The sequence below is a fragment of the Leuciscus leuciscus genome (assembly GCF_965113295.1).
Source record: "Leuciscus leuciscus genome assembly, chromosome: 5".
NCBI classification, from domain to species: domain Eukaryota; kingdom Metazoa; phylum Chordata; class Actinopteri; order Cypriniformes; family Leuciscidae; genus Leuciscus; species Leuciscus leuciscus.
The window spans coordinates 26,961,687-26,978,325 of record NC_138729.1 but is presented as its reverse complement, the minus strand read 5'-3'; the positions used below and the strand labels follow the sequence as shown (position 1 = coordinate 26,978,325).

General features: G+C 37.4%; 1 protein-coding gene across 1 annotated transcript in view; it reads right to left on the bottom strand.

Annotated features, from left to right (window-relative positions):
* antxr2a (ANTXR cell adhesion molecule 2a) overlaps positions 1-15,791 on the bottom strand; it is a 47,252-nt gene extending 31,461 nt beyond the window's left edge. The window contains exons 1-12 of the mRNA XM_082168772.1: positions 15,300-15,791; positions 13,360-13,431; positions 11,301-11,372; positions 10,993-11,074; positions 10,497-10,601; positions 10,341-10,409; positions 9,989-10,069; positions 6,281-6,341; positions 6,046-6,141; positions 4,807-4,876; positions 875-953; positions 623-718 (exon numbers count right to left, since the gene is read on the bottom strand). Of these exons, the coding sequence (XP_082024898.1) occupies positions 623-718; positions 875-953; positions 4,807-4,876; positions 6,046-6,141; positions 6,281-6,341; positions 9,989-10,069; positions 10,341-10,409; positions 10,497-10,601; positions 10,993-11,074; positions 11,301-11,372; positions 13,360-13,431; positions 15,300-15,427 (1,011 nt within the window). The 5' untranslated portion in view covers positions 15,428-15,791. The remainder of the gene's footprint in view (positions 1-622; positions 719-874; positions 954-4,806; positions 4,877-6,045; positions 6,142-6,280; positions 6,342-9,988; positions 10,070-10,340; positions 10,410-10,496; positions 10,602-10,992; positions 11,075-11,300; positions 11,373-13,359; positions 13,432-15,299) is intronic.
* Between the last annotated feature and the right edge of the window lie 848 nt (positions 15,792-16,639).

The following is a 16,639-nucleotide window of genomic DNA, read 5'->3' as shown; positions in this document are numbered from 1 at the left end:
CCAGGTTCTCAAAGAGAGGTGGCGCATATCATTTGGTTGTGCAGAGTGATGCTGACTGCCATTGTGATACTCGCCAGCTTCACAAATTCTAGATCTTATCTCTAGAGCTTCTAGTGCATCTATATATACAGTTCAAGTGCATGAGAGCCTGAGAAGTGTTGCTGCTTTTTAATTGTTAGTATAGGAGAGCGAACTTTTCATTTTTAGTCTGCAGCCAAACTTGGGTAAAAAAATTTTTTTTTCACAAAGTAGGAAAATAACTTCTGTTTTTTTTCTTTAATTTTTTTTCACATTTGAAATACTATATTTGTATAGTCAGGATGTGGTATAGTCTGTTTCTATGCACTGTGCTTCCTTAGAAGGCTGTCTTTAAAAAATACTGATCAGACAAGGATATTACAGCAATAGAGCTCCTACTACTGATTTCTTATTTTCCTGTAAACAGATTATGTAAACCAAAAGATGATTTACAGTGAAAATGTTATATAGGAAATTATAAATATGGAAGATAAACATGTTAATCTCAATTCCAGTATCCACCCAATCAATCCAGATTCTGTGTGAGAAAAGGGACAAAATCTTGAGATTTGGCACTGAGAGAAGGAAGACATGTGACACTTACGACAGTGCAGCAGAGAGGCCAGAACCACCACATCAGAGCCAAAGCCAACAGGAGAAAGAGCACCAAGAACACAATGGCCACCACTGTGCCGTCCGACTAATGAGAGAGAGGGAATATTTACAATTACTGCATGTAAAATAAATTATAGTCCAAAAGACTTTACTTATACTCCACATTTTTTAGTTCTAAATTATTTTATAGGATGAAGAGACATTTATGGATGTTTTCTTTCCGATCTCATGTTTGACTTACACATGAGGCGGCAGTTATGGTGTAAGGCGTGGCGAGGTACGATGTGCCACTGTTCAAACTGATCAGGACCTCCATTTGTCTGTAGGAAGAGAACATAAACAGAATGGGATGGTGTGTTTAGGGTCATATTGAGTCACACTGGCTTTGAATAAATGGTGAAAACAAAACAACAGTAAATTCAGCTATATATGAAGAGATCTGTCCATGAATACGGAAGCGTGATGATAGTTACAGCAGAAATTGGGAAGCTAAAATAGGGAAGTTAGGGATTATTTGGAGTATAATTTCTGATAAAACAAGTGTCAAAATAGGATGGCTCGTTTTGGATCGAAACTAAACAAAAATACTTATTTTCAAAAAACAGAAATTCAATAAAATTCATGCAAAATTAAAACTAACAGAAGCTAAACTAAAAAAAAAGAAAAAAAAAACACATACTAGTGATGCTCACTGGTGTCATGAGAATTATTTGAAGTTTAATTCCTACAAAATTTGTTGGAAATTCTCTCTTATTTACTGTGGAGGGAGTTGAAGGTGGCTCGCAATTAAAGCACTAATGATGAACGGCATTGTAATTTCCATATGTCTATTATGCAGGAGACAATTACCATGGGGCTAATGAGAATCCTCAAGCAGGAAATCGACTGACTGAACGCCTGAGATCCCCCCCAAAATGAGAGAATATGTAAAAAAGACAGGCTACTGTCTGCAGAGCCGATGATGATGCAGTAGAGACACAGGAGAGAAAGAGTTACCAACAGCAAACAACGAAGATTCCACTAATGTTTGGGTCTTGCGCAAAGTAATCCCACCAATGAGACCAGCAAGGTTCCTTCACAAACACCACCAACTGAAGAACTAACTTTCTAAAAGGTGTTTCCTGTTACAGCGCAAACCACAATCTCTTACTGCACTGTAATGTAGCTTTTTTGGTCTCTTGAGGACTTTTAGATTATATTAGCTTGAACTGTCATTACCTTTAGAAATATCTAGTCTTGAGGCAGGAGGAAGCTTGTAAAAGGTTTTTTGCATGTTAACTAGGTCCGTGTGCTGAATGGATGAAAAGAGAGGCTAATTCAGCTGACATACTCAATACATGCAAATGGCAGGCAGGTTGTTAATCAAGCTGGATATATGTATGTTTGGTGAAGGATGAAAAGTGATCTAAGACTAAATTATTTTATTTCCTTGCACTTGACTGGATGGTCTAAAATTCCTCAGATCACGTTTGTGCAGTTTGTAGTGGACACAAAGCATTTCTGGAGGAATAATTATGTGATGCTTTGTGAGACTTGACAACATTCAATCGGTATTCTTGGACATCGCAATTGGCAACAAACATCACAAACAATGAAGGCTGATTTATTTAACTTCAGAGGTACTCTGAAACCACTATGCGTGACAGAACATCGCATATCAAAGGAGGAAACTTGGTGGTACACTCTAAAAGGCATTCCCAAAAGCCTCCAGATTACATTTATACTGAAAACAGGTGAATCCTGTGCTAAACATACAAAGCTGTTCCTGAAATTGATTGCCTCATTGAATGGTTTTCTTTTGTCTAGAAATGCAGAGAAGAAGAAAATGTGACAGAAGTTCAGCAGAATAACTAAAGCACATGGACACAAGTGCTCTTGCCATCACAGAAGGCCCCTCATGGCACCACAAGAGACTGAGAGTGGTGTGCGAGTTCGATTCCTTGTCACAAAGCACATGCTGATGGAAAGTGAACGTGACGTAGCTAGCTGAATGGGATGACACGGGTGTCACTAAGAGCTTTCTAACTTCCCTTTCAAATAAAAGCGAACAACCTGCATTATTGAAGGCCTAACATGCATCAGCACCGACAACACGCATGTCTGACTTAACTTTCCGAAGTTAAATCTGTTAGATTCACATAGTTTTAAATTCGTCTGTGTGCGATATACTGTACTACAATTTCTACTAGTACTTTTCATTTCATTTTCTAATTGTTTTTGTGTCAGATTAAAACTGCTCTGATTAGAAAAATAAATTATATTAACTGATATCAGTTACAATAATTAAAAACATTTTGCCACCTAAACTAGCTTCAATTTGGTAAGCCATTTGTTAGTAGCTTGTAGCATGCACTACCAATCAAAGGATTGGGCTCAGTAAGACTTTCAAAAATAAATTAATACTTTTATTTAGAAATAATGCATTAAGTTGATCAAAAATGACAGTAAATACATTTATAATGTTCGAATATTTTCCATTTCAGACTAAATATAAAAAAAAATATTAAGCAGCACAAATGATTTGAACTTTTATAATAGAAAGAAATGTTACTTGAGCACTAAATCAGCATTTCTGAAGGATCATTTGGCACTGAAGACTGGAGTAATGGCTGCTGAAAATGCAGCTTTTAATTTTATATTATATACAAATTTTAAACAGCAATTTTTCACATTATTACCGTTTTACTGTATTTTTGATCAAATAAATGCAGCCTTGAAGAGCATAAGAGACTTCAGTGAAAAACATTCCAAAGTCTTACCGACCCCAAACTTTGAATGGTAGTAGAACTACTTTTCCAAAAGAATGGACTGAATCTAGATTAGCTCATTCGAATTATGATTGGTTTGTAGCTTGGCAAGTAGCTTCCAAGCACTAGTGAAAAATCCAATGTGACATATCCAGATATGAAAACATCACACTTTGATTCAAAAATAAATAAACCAATTCAGTACAACATTGCCTTTCATTTTGGAAAGAGTAACCATCTTTTAATCAACTAGCAGAGTGAGAGTAGGAGCTCCTGTGGAGGCAGCGCTGCCATGTTAACTGGCTGCATCTCCCACCCCCTACACAGATGGAACTAAAATGGCGGCCTGACAGATCAGATTGATTATTGATGAGGCACGTTCCACCACTCGCGCTGCAGGCAGGTGTCAGGTCTGTCCCTCAGTTATTTTTCTCACTCCGCTGTTGTTGTGAAAACGCAGGTGAGGACATGCTGCTGCCAGACAAAAGTTCCTCACCCCCTCCAGCCAATGACTCGAAGGGACGGGGCCGGCCAGCGCTAATGGGCAGGCTGACAGATGCCCTTGATCCTGGTTTGACGAACCAACAGCTGTCGCTGCAGATGAGACCCTGATATCTGGCGATACGTCACTGAATCACAAAGACCCTTTGAATCCCAAAATGCCTCAGAAAAGACACTATCTGATATTCCCTAGTGGTCTGTTCCAGGAAGGATTGTTCAGGACAGCTCATATACAGTATGTCTGCAAATATGATATAAATGGCATTAACAACTGGTTTTCTAGGTGGCATTCCTTGAAATGCTAGAAATTGGCAGTTTTCTCAATGCAAACTGGACAGATAGGTAGAAAGAGAGTGGAAGAAAAAGACAGAGTGAGAAATTTCTAGTGCTCAGACATGATGCAGGTGTTATGTGGTTGCCTATTGTCAATGCATCGTGAATTATTTAAATGGGAGCATGGAAAAGGGAATCAGTGCATCTGTCGCACATCCTTTTAAAGCCCTCCACCAGATGTGTTTACTAGCCGTTCATAGCAGCAAACTACTTAATGGGTCACAATTGCCAGCCAAGAGTTAATTAAGCAAGCCTTTTGAACGGCAACCACGTATAGGGGATCAAACGTCCCGGGTAAGTCGGACCATAATTTCACACAAGCTGCTCACAGTTAATCCCAGATCTACACAGGGTGCTTCGTCTCAGTCAATTCAATAACATAATGCTGTAACATGACATTTTAGGCTGGCATATCACATGATAATTTAATGGGTCATAATGTTGCAGCTCAAAGTATGCACGATAGGCTGTAACAGTCTGTTCAAGTGGGGTTGAAATTATGCAAGATACATTTAATTGATTTCAATGCATGCTTTCTGTACATTTGGAGATCTTAATGACACTTGCTGCTTTATGAAACATAAATACTCACTGTTCCACTGAATACAGCACTGGAGCAGGACACAGGACATAGTTATCCTTCACCTTGCTTGGCTTTTCCTCTGCAAAATGAATAGAAAGTTGATTTTGTTATGATCCGTTGCCAAACTAGGTTTTTTTCATCCCACATGAAAATGATTCCTTTGCCGCATCACTGCTGAAGGCACCCAGAATTCAACGTTTATGTATTTCCTGTCTGGTTACAATAGCAGTGAGCAAACATGTGGATCCCATATGGGGATCTGTCCTCTAATGGTTTTGCACTCTTAAAGGAAACACCATTCCGTGTCTGATAGGGACAGCACTAAAGAGCTGAGTATAGTGAACTTATAGCATATGACTGCTCATGAAAAACCATATATATGACTGTTATACACATTTAAAGGAACAATTCACACACACAAAAATGAAGATAATTTACTCACCCTTGTGTCGTTCCAAACCTGTATGACTTTCTTTATTCTGTGAAACACAAATGAAGATGTATTGAAAAATGTCTTGATACAATGAAAGTCAGTGGTGTCAAAAATAGTTTTGGACCCCCTTGGCTTTCACTGTATGGACAACAAATAAAGCAAAGAAACATTTTTCAAAACATCTTCATTTGTGTTTCATAGAATAAAGAAAGTCATACAGGTTTGGAACAACGTTAAAAGAGTAAATGACAGAATTTTTCAATTTTGGGGAAAATTTTTCAATCCCTTTGAGAAAATTTAGCACGAAAATATTGTTGCTTTAGATGAGAGGTTCTCAACATTTTTTATATATAATATAAAAATTATAATATTTTAACTGAAACTGGGAGTGTCAATGATTTCGTCTTTCCATCATAAACAGAGCATTTTAGTTAAGTTAGATTGTTTGAATGTATTAATAATAGCAATTATATTAATATTAATTTAAATAATTTTATGTCATCCTGCAGCTCTTTTGGAAGTTTGCTAAGGTCCCCAGTGGACCCCTGGTTAAGAACCACTGCTTTAAATATTTGTTGGTCTAGTTGAGTATCTTATTCTGTCTTTAGTAACCTAAAGTGACAGTTAAGCCACAAAAAGTCTTGCAACTTAGGTGGATTGCATCCTAGGTGTGACCAGCGTGTCAGTTCCTGTATGATACAACTGACTCTCACAGACACAACATCTCTCTTTCATCATTTGGCTTTATCTATGCAATATCATATCAAGCTTGAGGGTAAGACTAAGGGAAATATATGTGGCATAATCATACTTACTGTAAGTAACCCCATCCACTATGAAAGTGCAGACAACTCCTCCTGGTTGTCTCCCCAGTGTGAACCCGTTCCCTCTTAAAACAATGTCAAAGGACTCTGTGGTATGTAAACCAGATGAGGACATAATGAGAAGCACTCCTGGGCGTTCACCCAAATCAACGACCACGTACACACACACACACACAAAGGCAATTTCATCCACCCTGATAGCTGTAAAAGCCCTTGAAATGCTTACGGTTCACGCAGACGCTGGATGGCTCCACTGTTAGGATCTCTGTGCATGATTGCTTGAGGATCTGAACGATAAAAAAATATTTATTCAAATCAGTACTTGTCACTGCTGAATCACTATATCAGCTATCACAGTGTCCGGGTCTTTAGCATTCACGCCGGAGATGTTTGCTATGCCAAATCAAGCTCAATGAGACGAGCATCACATACAGTGCGGTGTGGGATAGACCCGTGTCAGCCGTTATGGGGAAATTATGCGGTGCCATTTTCCCTCTTCAGCTCTATTAGAGATTGCAGGCTGACATTATCATATAAACAGGCCTGTGAGAGGCCACCATCGCCTCTCCCATCATCCACATAAATCAACAGAGGACAAACTATGCAAATCTCAGTACACAATGGGCAAAAAGACAACATTAACAGAAAGATATGGTCCTCCGAATCACCTGCAGCGGAGATGAGGCTTCAGACTGAAGTGGAGGACACGTATAAAACAGGCTGATTGAATATGACACCTGATAAACTCTGCTATCATTAAAGGGGAGAAGGAACACTGAATAAACGTCAAGGCTGAAAAATACTCAGGATGGTCTTTATGGCTCTTTAATGAGTTATGAGACGGCACGATACAAGGGAGGTTCATCGCAAGACGTTTCAACTTATTTTCTCTGACAGGTATCTATACACAGGAATAGACTTAAAGCATCAGAGCATCCATCCAACCAACCATCTATCTATCTATTTGGATAGACATTTAGATTTAAAGCATTAGAGCATCCATCTATCTATCTATCCATCCATCTATATAGACTTAAAGCATCAGAGTATTTATCCATCCATCCATCCATCCATCCATCCATCCATCCATCCATCTATCTAGATACACAAATCTATATATCTATCTATATGCCTATCTATCTATCTATCTATCTATCTATCGATAGATAGATAGATAGATAGATTTAAAGCATTAGAGCACCAATCCATCCATCCATCCATCCATCCATCCATCCATCCATCCATCCATCACATTCTTGCAGTGCCACAAATTCTCAAATGGATTGACCTTTTTTCACTTGGACTTGTGTTTGTATCACCCTCCTGCTGAACGAGTTTTTTTTTTTTCTCCAAGCTTCAGTATTCTCCAGTGTTTTGCTTTGACATTCTTCTCTAACGGCTCCACAGCATGATACTGCCATGACTTCACTGTATGATGTTATAGGAGCCGAGGTGTCAGCGGTGTGAGAATTAGCACTACAAATTTGGCTGAAAATATTCTTGACCTCATCTGACCGCAAAATCTTTCCCTTTCACATCACCATTGGGTCAACATTATCTATTTTACTGAGAAAAACATGCTTAGTTCTTTCTGTCTGTTTGAGCAATAGTACATTTCTTAAAAAAAATAAAATAATTCTTACTGACCCCAAACGTTTGAACAGTAGAGTAGATATGCACCAGTCACCCATATCATGCAAATATTATGATATGGCCACAAAATATAAAAAAAAAACTGCCATCAATCAAAACATTCTTGGAATATTAAAATAGGCCTGAATAAATCTATTCTTTAGGCTTTTGCTTTTTGCAAAATCTCTGTTAAGTCTACTTTAGCCCCGGACTGCAAAGCTGCACAGATGATCTCAAATCCTGGAAATCTGAGCAGAGAGCAACATGAGGCCAACTAGCCCAGCCTCCAAGATTACTAATCACTAGAGAATGCCTATGTTTTGCTGGGCCTGAAACTCCATTTGGCCAAACAAGCTAACTAAGTAACGAGATGATAGGTCTTTTTTCATTTCTCTTTTCTGAACAAAACAATACATTACAAGGGGGTCCTGTCTTTTGTCTTGCAAGACTAAACCTGAAAAATATCCCAGAAACTGATTCCTGTGGTCACAAAACAACACACCCATGTTCAACAACACTGACCACAGCTGTTGATGGTTTACTGATGGCAGATGATGTTCAGTCTTCGAACCCTGTTTACAATGTTAAACCACATCATCGGTAAATGCCATGACAAGGAACATTTCAAAGCATCATGAAGCAAATGGAAAGTATCACAAATCAATTGTCAACAGACTTGTGTAAGATGAATCCGCTTTACAAACACATTATTTCACAGAGTCCTTTATAACCAACAATATACAACCTAGTGCTAGAGCTTTCAAAAGCTATATTTTATAAAGTTGCTTTGCAAAACAGCATTTTTAAAAACTTTAACTGCAAATATGTCCATATCAAAGAACACAAGATATAGATAAAATGGTCTACTTTAGTTCAGTACCTGGGGTGGCTTAAGGGTTAAAACATGGGCTTGTTGTAGTTTCTCTCAGCATTTTTCCCTTGAGTAAGGCACTTAACCCCTTTTTGCTCCAGGGGGCTGTTCACATGATAAGTCTAGTGCAAGTCTCTTTAAAGAAATTGTCGGCTAAATGATTGCTTAAGAATGGATCTGTCTTAGTCGACTAAAACAGGGGCTCTCAAACTTTTTGGGGCCAGGGACCCCTTAGACGGGCGAACATTTTCCAAAGACCCCCTCATAATTATAACAGCGATTTTAATACAAATTTATTGTCAAAAAGGCAATAATGAAATGAAGGCTAATATTTCAAAGATTTTATCTTTTAAAAATGTAATCAAATGAAAAAGTAATACTTCATTTTATATTGTGGCAAAGTGCCGCATTTCTTAAATTAAATTAAAACATGGACGAGAAATTTTGATTATTCCTTAATTTGTATTTATTATTACTGTGAGAAGTACATTATACGGTGCAATAACAATATATTTCTGATATAATTTCTTCAAGTTAAACCGAACCTTTATTTTGACGGGTTGTCGTGAATACCTCTGAGTTTCTGTGTGCATATGATATGACGATAGTTTTATCAAATGAAATGTTGAAATGCTGAAGTGACTCTCAGAACAGCTCTGGAAATGAAGTGCATGTGTTCATGTCCTTATATAGTGAGACGGCAGACGCTAAAAACACCAAGAGCATCTTGCGTGCTTGAGTATGTGAAAATGTTTGCCTGTGGCGCTCATTCACAGAGAACATGAACAAGACGTGCAGAACAGAGCAGAACAGAACATGCAGACTTCATATTTAAATAGCAGTCTTTAGCTTTAATATTCACAGACGCTAATGCATATCACAATTTAATTAAAGAGTTAGTTCAACAAAAATGAAAATTCTGTCATCATTTGATTACCCTCATGTTGTTCCAAACCCGTAATACTTTTGTTTATCTTTGTCACACAAATGAAGATCTTTTTGATGAAATCTGAGAGCTTTCTGTCCCTCCATTGACAGCTATGCAACTACCACTTTGACGCTTCAAAAAGTTCATAAAGAGATTGTAAAACTAATTTATATGAATTGAGCTGTTTAGTCAAAACTTTCTGATGAGACAAAATTGCTTTATACGCAGAACAGATTTTTTAAATCTTACGGGTTTGGAATGACATGAGGGTGAGTAATTAATGACAGAATTTTCCTTTTTGGGTGAACTAACCCTTTAAGTGTACATTTGATGTATTAATCCAAAATTTGCCAAATTATGTGACATTCCGCATTATACATTTCTGCATTGTGGAAATCATAGGGACCTAAAACATTTTGCCCACTTTGAGAACACCTGGACTAAAACCACAGAGGCATTTATCACACCTTTTGGGATGGGAGCACCTGGCATGGAGAACTTACCGAATTAACAATGCCTTTGAGAGCATGAAAGCCTCCTTTGACTGGGAACACTTGCTCCTTATTATCAGCCACATCGGCGAGCTGTTGGCAGGCAAATAGAAAGATAATAATAACAGGGCTGATAGCCAAGCAAGAAAAAAAAAAATGTGCTGACATTTCCTCTCCTTTAACTCAGTTTGTCATTGCTACAGAAACAGGAAAAGAGCAGCAGTCCTGAAATTACAGGCAAATCTGTAAAACCCCTGCACTTGGTGGAGCTTTAGAGAGCATTTGAAGTGTTATTTGCAAATAGATTCTGTGCATGCATGTAGTATGCACATTATTTTAAAATCTGCTGGAATGCCAACATTACCTGTTCTTCATCAAAGTCCTTTACGCCAACACAGTACACACGAGCTCCTTGATTCCTTGCTGTATCAGCCTATAAACACAACATACAGTCATAATAACGAAATCATTTGTTGCTATAAAAGTATAGAAATATGTAAAGTGTTAGATAACAGCTCACCTCTTCCTTAGTGAGTTGATAGATATATGGCTCAAGCTTTCCATCAGTTAAGGCCACAATGATACTAGAGGACTTTTTAAGTTGTTCTTTCATTTGTTCAGATGCCTGGAAAGAAGAAGGGGTTATAAAGTTGTATTGGTGGAAACCTAATTTACTCAAAAACTGCAGGGATATAAATGCACAGTAATTTATATAAATATATACAAATATATAAAGTATCTATCATTGTAATAAAGACTTACACAGAACTCAACTTGAGCCCAGATTCAGGACACTGAATGTGGTGTGTTTATTTAGATAGATGTAATTATGCCTTATCATGGTCACGAGGGGAACCAATCAGTTTACAGTTTTATTTTGTTTATTCTAGTAAAAGACTGAAGTACAGGAAATACAGTCAGCCATCTGATTTGAGTGTTTCATTCACTCCTCAAAACATGTAAAAATGCACATTTCATTCCACTGTTCATATATTTGAGTCTGTTCATATATTTACCAATTTCATTCCTTCATGCATATAGGTTTCTCCTGCTGGATTGACCTCACTTAAAATCTTCAGGCCTTCATTAATTTTTCCCCTGATAATGAAAAGCAAGAAATATTCTGATGAGTGTGAGTGTATGTGCATGCAATATGATGTCATGGTCATGTTAAAGAGTCATTGAACCCCATCTACATGAAGGAAACCTTTACACTATAAATATGTACTCGTCTTTAATGTACTATACAACACAAACACATGGCGTGTTACTAGCTTTCTTACACTAGGGACTGCAAATAATTCATGTAAGCCTGATTCCATACCTGTCTCCAGTGAGCTGTAACACAAACTCTGCTCTTGATGAAAACACTATGAAGGACACTCGCATATTTGGACTGGAATGAAAAAATATGAGAAAAATGGAAAAACGCTGTAGATGAGTGACAAATGGAAAATCAAGTACAGCTGCACATTCTAGTTAGACACATCTCTTTTTTACCACAGTAAAAAAGCTCTTCAGAAGTGACTTATATATGTATACTTTAATAATAAAGCTAAATACAAGCATTGGTGCAAATGATGCTATCAGAGAAATCCTGTGATGTTGAAAGTCTTGCTGTCCTCATGTTCCTTCACAATCATCAGAGTTGGTTTATGAGTAAGATAGCCAATGTGACAAGCTAATAAAAGCTTGTGACTGGGAAAAAAACCCCTCTTCTGCTTGGACCAAGGAAGTGATTAATTGATATATAGACAGGAAACAGGTTGTCATGTGTGATTCATGCATACATCCTGTTGGTGATTATATTTATACCTGTCACGTCCTATATTTATTCCTCCTACCTTTCGCAATACGAATAGGACAAACATGTAGCCACACAATATTTCTGAAAACAGTGATGCAATAAAGATGTGCATTTTTTGGACCTCTGTCAATTTTCAAAAAGTACAACAATGACATTAATTATGGTATGTTTCTTTGTTCATGCGATTCAAAATGTATTCCATTTTTTAAATTGCTTTTATTTTACATTTTTGTATTTGTTTGTTTTTCTATTTATTTATTTTTTCAGCTTTAGCTTTAGTCATTTTAACAATTCAACTTAAGCATTTCATTTCAGTTAGTTGCCAAAGCAACATTTTATTTTATTTCAGTTATTTCAATAGTTTTAGTTTTAGTTAACAATAACAACACTGATGTTATCATGCATTTACAAAACTGCAGGTTTACAAAAAACAGGGATTTTATTTCTTAATGATATTGGAATAACATTTTTTTTTTCTCAGAGGGAACTGATACATAATCTGACAAAAAAATGTATAGCTGATAATGACAAGTACATTTCAATGAAGCAGTTGGTCTTTTTCACAACATTCTGTCATGAAATCTGATACAGCATAGGAACATGTTGGGTTTCTCTACATTTGAAGTCAGGTCTCAGGACTAAGCATAAGGAGAGGTTCTGCTTTTTCTCACTCAGAATGACATCCAATCCACAACCATCCCCCACATGAGATACTCAGGGAGAACATCCAAATGTGTTCAAGCAGCCACATTTTGGTAACAAAAAACAAATGAAGAACAGGCAGGAGGACTGAACATTTTACAGGCTGACTGAGTGATAAATATAACAATGAATCGCCAAATGGTATTACGATGCCCTGCGTGAACAAATAATTGCCCTGAAAAGGAACTGACCTTGAATGTTCCTGAAGATATAAAGACGTGTTGTAAACTACTTGTGTCATCTTTCGGGTTGGTCCCTTATTACACCATTAAACAACACGGGAACCCTTTGCACAGCTTTTCGAGATAATTTCTTAAAGATATTATTCACCAGGTCCATTCAACGCTTAAAAACAGACCACATGGCACAACAGAAGACCATCAAAGTCTATGGCAGACTGCACTGGTCTTCCTGCACTCATGACTTAAAGTACATTGGCTGCGTCTTCTCCTTTCATGTGTGAGGGATAAGTGTGCTGTTGGATGGTTGCAGTGCAAATGGCCATTCTCACAGCCCAGAAGACTGAGCCTCCTTGCCACCCACTCCCACCTGCTCCCTTTGCTATTTTCTCAAGCAGACTGCTTTCTTCTGGCTAGGTCGCTACCGTCTGTACTGGCACATACATTGAGTCAACGTTACATAAGTTCACATTCATCTGGCGATTTTTTTCCCCAATACATTTAGTCCCCCCACTGTAGGGCCATCTCAGAACCAGATGTGTAGCTGCTGTGTAGCCAAGTTAGCATTTAGCTTTGATTCAAGTTGTTATGGCTGACTTCCTCTGATGTGGTGGATTGGGAGTTACATTCAGAATCATTATTGTACAACTGACCTGACATAAAACAATAAAAGAAAATAAAGCAATAATATTTACCTCACAAATCTCTCAGTAAGATTTTTGACGAAGTCATAGATCTGACCCCAGTGTTCCCCCACGCTCGAAGATCTGTAACGAAGCATGACAAACAATGTCAGCACAAAAAAAAGAACAAAAAAAAAGCTTTGAGGCAATTATACTTAAATCTTTAAGGCAAATGTCTTCATGTGGTTACTGTAAGAGTTGTGCTGTTGATTACACTGTGGCAAAGAGGCTGAGTCAGCTACACTTCAGTGTTAATCCTTGTGTATCTCAGAGAAATTATGGAGTCTGTGTACATCCAACACACAACACAAACTCAGTCACGGCACTTTATTACAACTGCTGACCACTTCAGTTCCCAGCAGCACTCAGTCCTAAAACCACTGCATCATTCCAACACCAAACATCAAGCTACCAGTCAGTGGCCGATGTCCATGCTAATATACATATTTGCTATTATACAAGTCTATTATGCTCACCAAGGTTACATTTATTTTATGAAAAATACAGTAATATTGTGAAATATTTTCAATATTTAAAAAAATATTTACACACAACTTTTGCCAAGCTACTACTCAAAAGCCAGAGCAGTGAGCACCACACAAATCAACATAAAATCAAGCAGAGCTATTAATGAACGCATAGCCAAAATGCAACTGTAGATATAGGGAGATGCTTTCATAATAATTTCTCAATAATTATTGAGAAATCTGTACATTTCACAACATAAAATCCATGAAAGTGGACTTCTGCGACATTAACCTCAACGCAATGCAGTGTCTTTAATGAAAAAAAGTATGTAAAATGTGCCCTTGATGTAATAGCTACAAGGTAATGAACTAATAATTATAGTCCAGTGCTGAGAACATAAAACACAAGCGATAGGTAATTAGAAAATAATTTTTTATGCATTGTCTTCTTACTTGTATCAAGCCAAGGTCAGAGAATCTAGATACGCTTTTAATGGGACCACCAGAGAACATCAAACCACATTTAATATTTAGGAATGATCTGGAGGTGTGAGGGCAAGTTTCATTCCGGACACAGACACTAAAGGCCGGATCTGCTGGTCTTTGACTGGTCATATAATGCCTGGCTATTTCTGTGCTGCTCTCAGTTCTTTAAAAAGAGCAAAGAGCACATCAATGCCATCATCCTGTGGACTGCACAGAGGCCAACAACTATTCTCAAAAGGGTGTAACTGTAATTTAATATGAAACATTACAGATAAAGATGACAGGCAGACAGACAAGCAGATAGCCAGTTAGTCTTTTTGAACTTGTGTACATCTATTAAACATACAGACAGATAGATAGACAGATAGATAGACAGACAGACAGACGGATAGATAGATAGATAGATAGATAGATAGATAGATAGATAGATAGATAGATAGATAGATAGATAGATAGATAGACTTCTTGAACTAGTGTACATCTATTAAACATACAGACAGATAGATAGACAGATATATAGACAGACAGAGAGACAGACAGACAGATGGATAGATAGATAGATAGATAGATAGATAGATAGATAGATAGATAGATAGATAGATAGATAGACTTCTTGAACTAGTGTACATCTCTTACAGAAAGACATGAATAGTCACAATCAAGACTTCAGAAACAGAAGATGACAGCGTTTCTCCTATGCACACAGCTTTTACAATCATCAATTCCCCTGTATCAATCATAACTGTGTAAGCCAAGTGTCTTGCTGTGTGGCCCCTGGATGGTGCTGGTCGCCAGTAGTGACTGACACACATGTAAAATTAGGTCAAACTGTGAAATAGCTGACACGGACAGTTATTGGACATTATTCACACCTTTACCTACAAACACGAGTCTATGTATTGTGCAAACAATACAACCCTATAAACAGTAACTCTAAGCACCATAAGTAGATATATTTTGTCTTGAAATACATTTCAATTTCCGAGTAACGTTACTTACCGGTCTAAAACAAAGTAAAGGTCGTAGGCGCCGTGGCAAGAAGGGATCTCGGCTTTAAAAGATGAAAAACATAAACAGAAGAAAAGCGTCGCCGTGGTTGCCACGGTCCTGAGAGTTGCCTTTGTCATGGTGAGTTATACATCCGCGGGATAAAAATCATAAGAATGGTCCTAAACCCGACTTGAATGACGTTTTCTTAGATAAAGAGGCATACAAGCAATGTCAGGTTCAAAACAAAAGCGCTGTGTCCGCCGGTCTGGAGCAACATACTCCACTTTATAGCGTTGCAGAAAAGTTCAACTTCTTCCTGTGAAATGGCATATGCAACGTCAACGTCACTACATCTGATTTCTTCACTTATCCGTTTTACGCCACCCCTAAACTGACTGGCTGCTGTCACCTTTTTATAACAGGAAAAAGGCAGAGCAACGTAATTGTTTGAAAAGTTGCTTGCGAGTTCGAGTTCTTCACCTAATTTTAGATGCGCATGCGCGTCCGCCCAGATGTTCAACAGTGTTTTGAGGTCAAAATGCTGTTTGGCAGCTGTGATCCTCAAACAGGATGTGTATTTGAATAGGACTATAAAAGACACATTGCTTTCTTTTCTGTGGGATACTGATTGTATTTAGTAGGGATAGGCCTACTCTATTTAGCAGTGATTGCATGTTGATTGCAGGCAGTAAGCAGACGAGCCCTGTTTATTCCTGTATGTGGCAAGATATGTCCTTGAGTCATGTTTTGTGTGATCTGCGTGGGGAAATTTTGATGTGAATAAAATAAGCCCTGAAGATAATGTATTCACACCAAATTTCGTAAATTATCAAAAGAGGTTGTGCTTGAAGAAACCAAGCAGATATAAGCTAATAGATTTGATACCATACTGAAATAGAAAACCACTTCCATAAAAACCACTTCCTGGCACATTTGTTGGTAGCACAATTTTAACTCTAGCAGGTTTTTTTTTTTTTTTTTTTTTGCTTCACAACATGATCTGTGGCTTTGCATAAAATTAGCCTTGCATGAAGAAAAAATTAAATGTATTCATCGTTTCTCTATAATTAACTAATTATTATCTATTATTAACATAGCTTTGCTAAGAAAAGTCTCCAGGTCATAAAAGCTTCTTTTTTTCCCTTCTAATTATTATTATTATTATAAATAATAATAATTCTTTGGATTATCTATTTATGAATTCCTCATTTGCAAACTGCTTTGAATGAAAGTGTCTGCTAAATCAATAAATGTAATAATAATAATAATAATAATTTAGGCTTCTGAGAACATTTATTTGGAGGTCTGTTAGTGGGGTAAAGAACTGTTTTACAAGTCTGCTTTTCCAC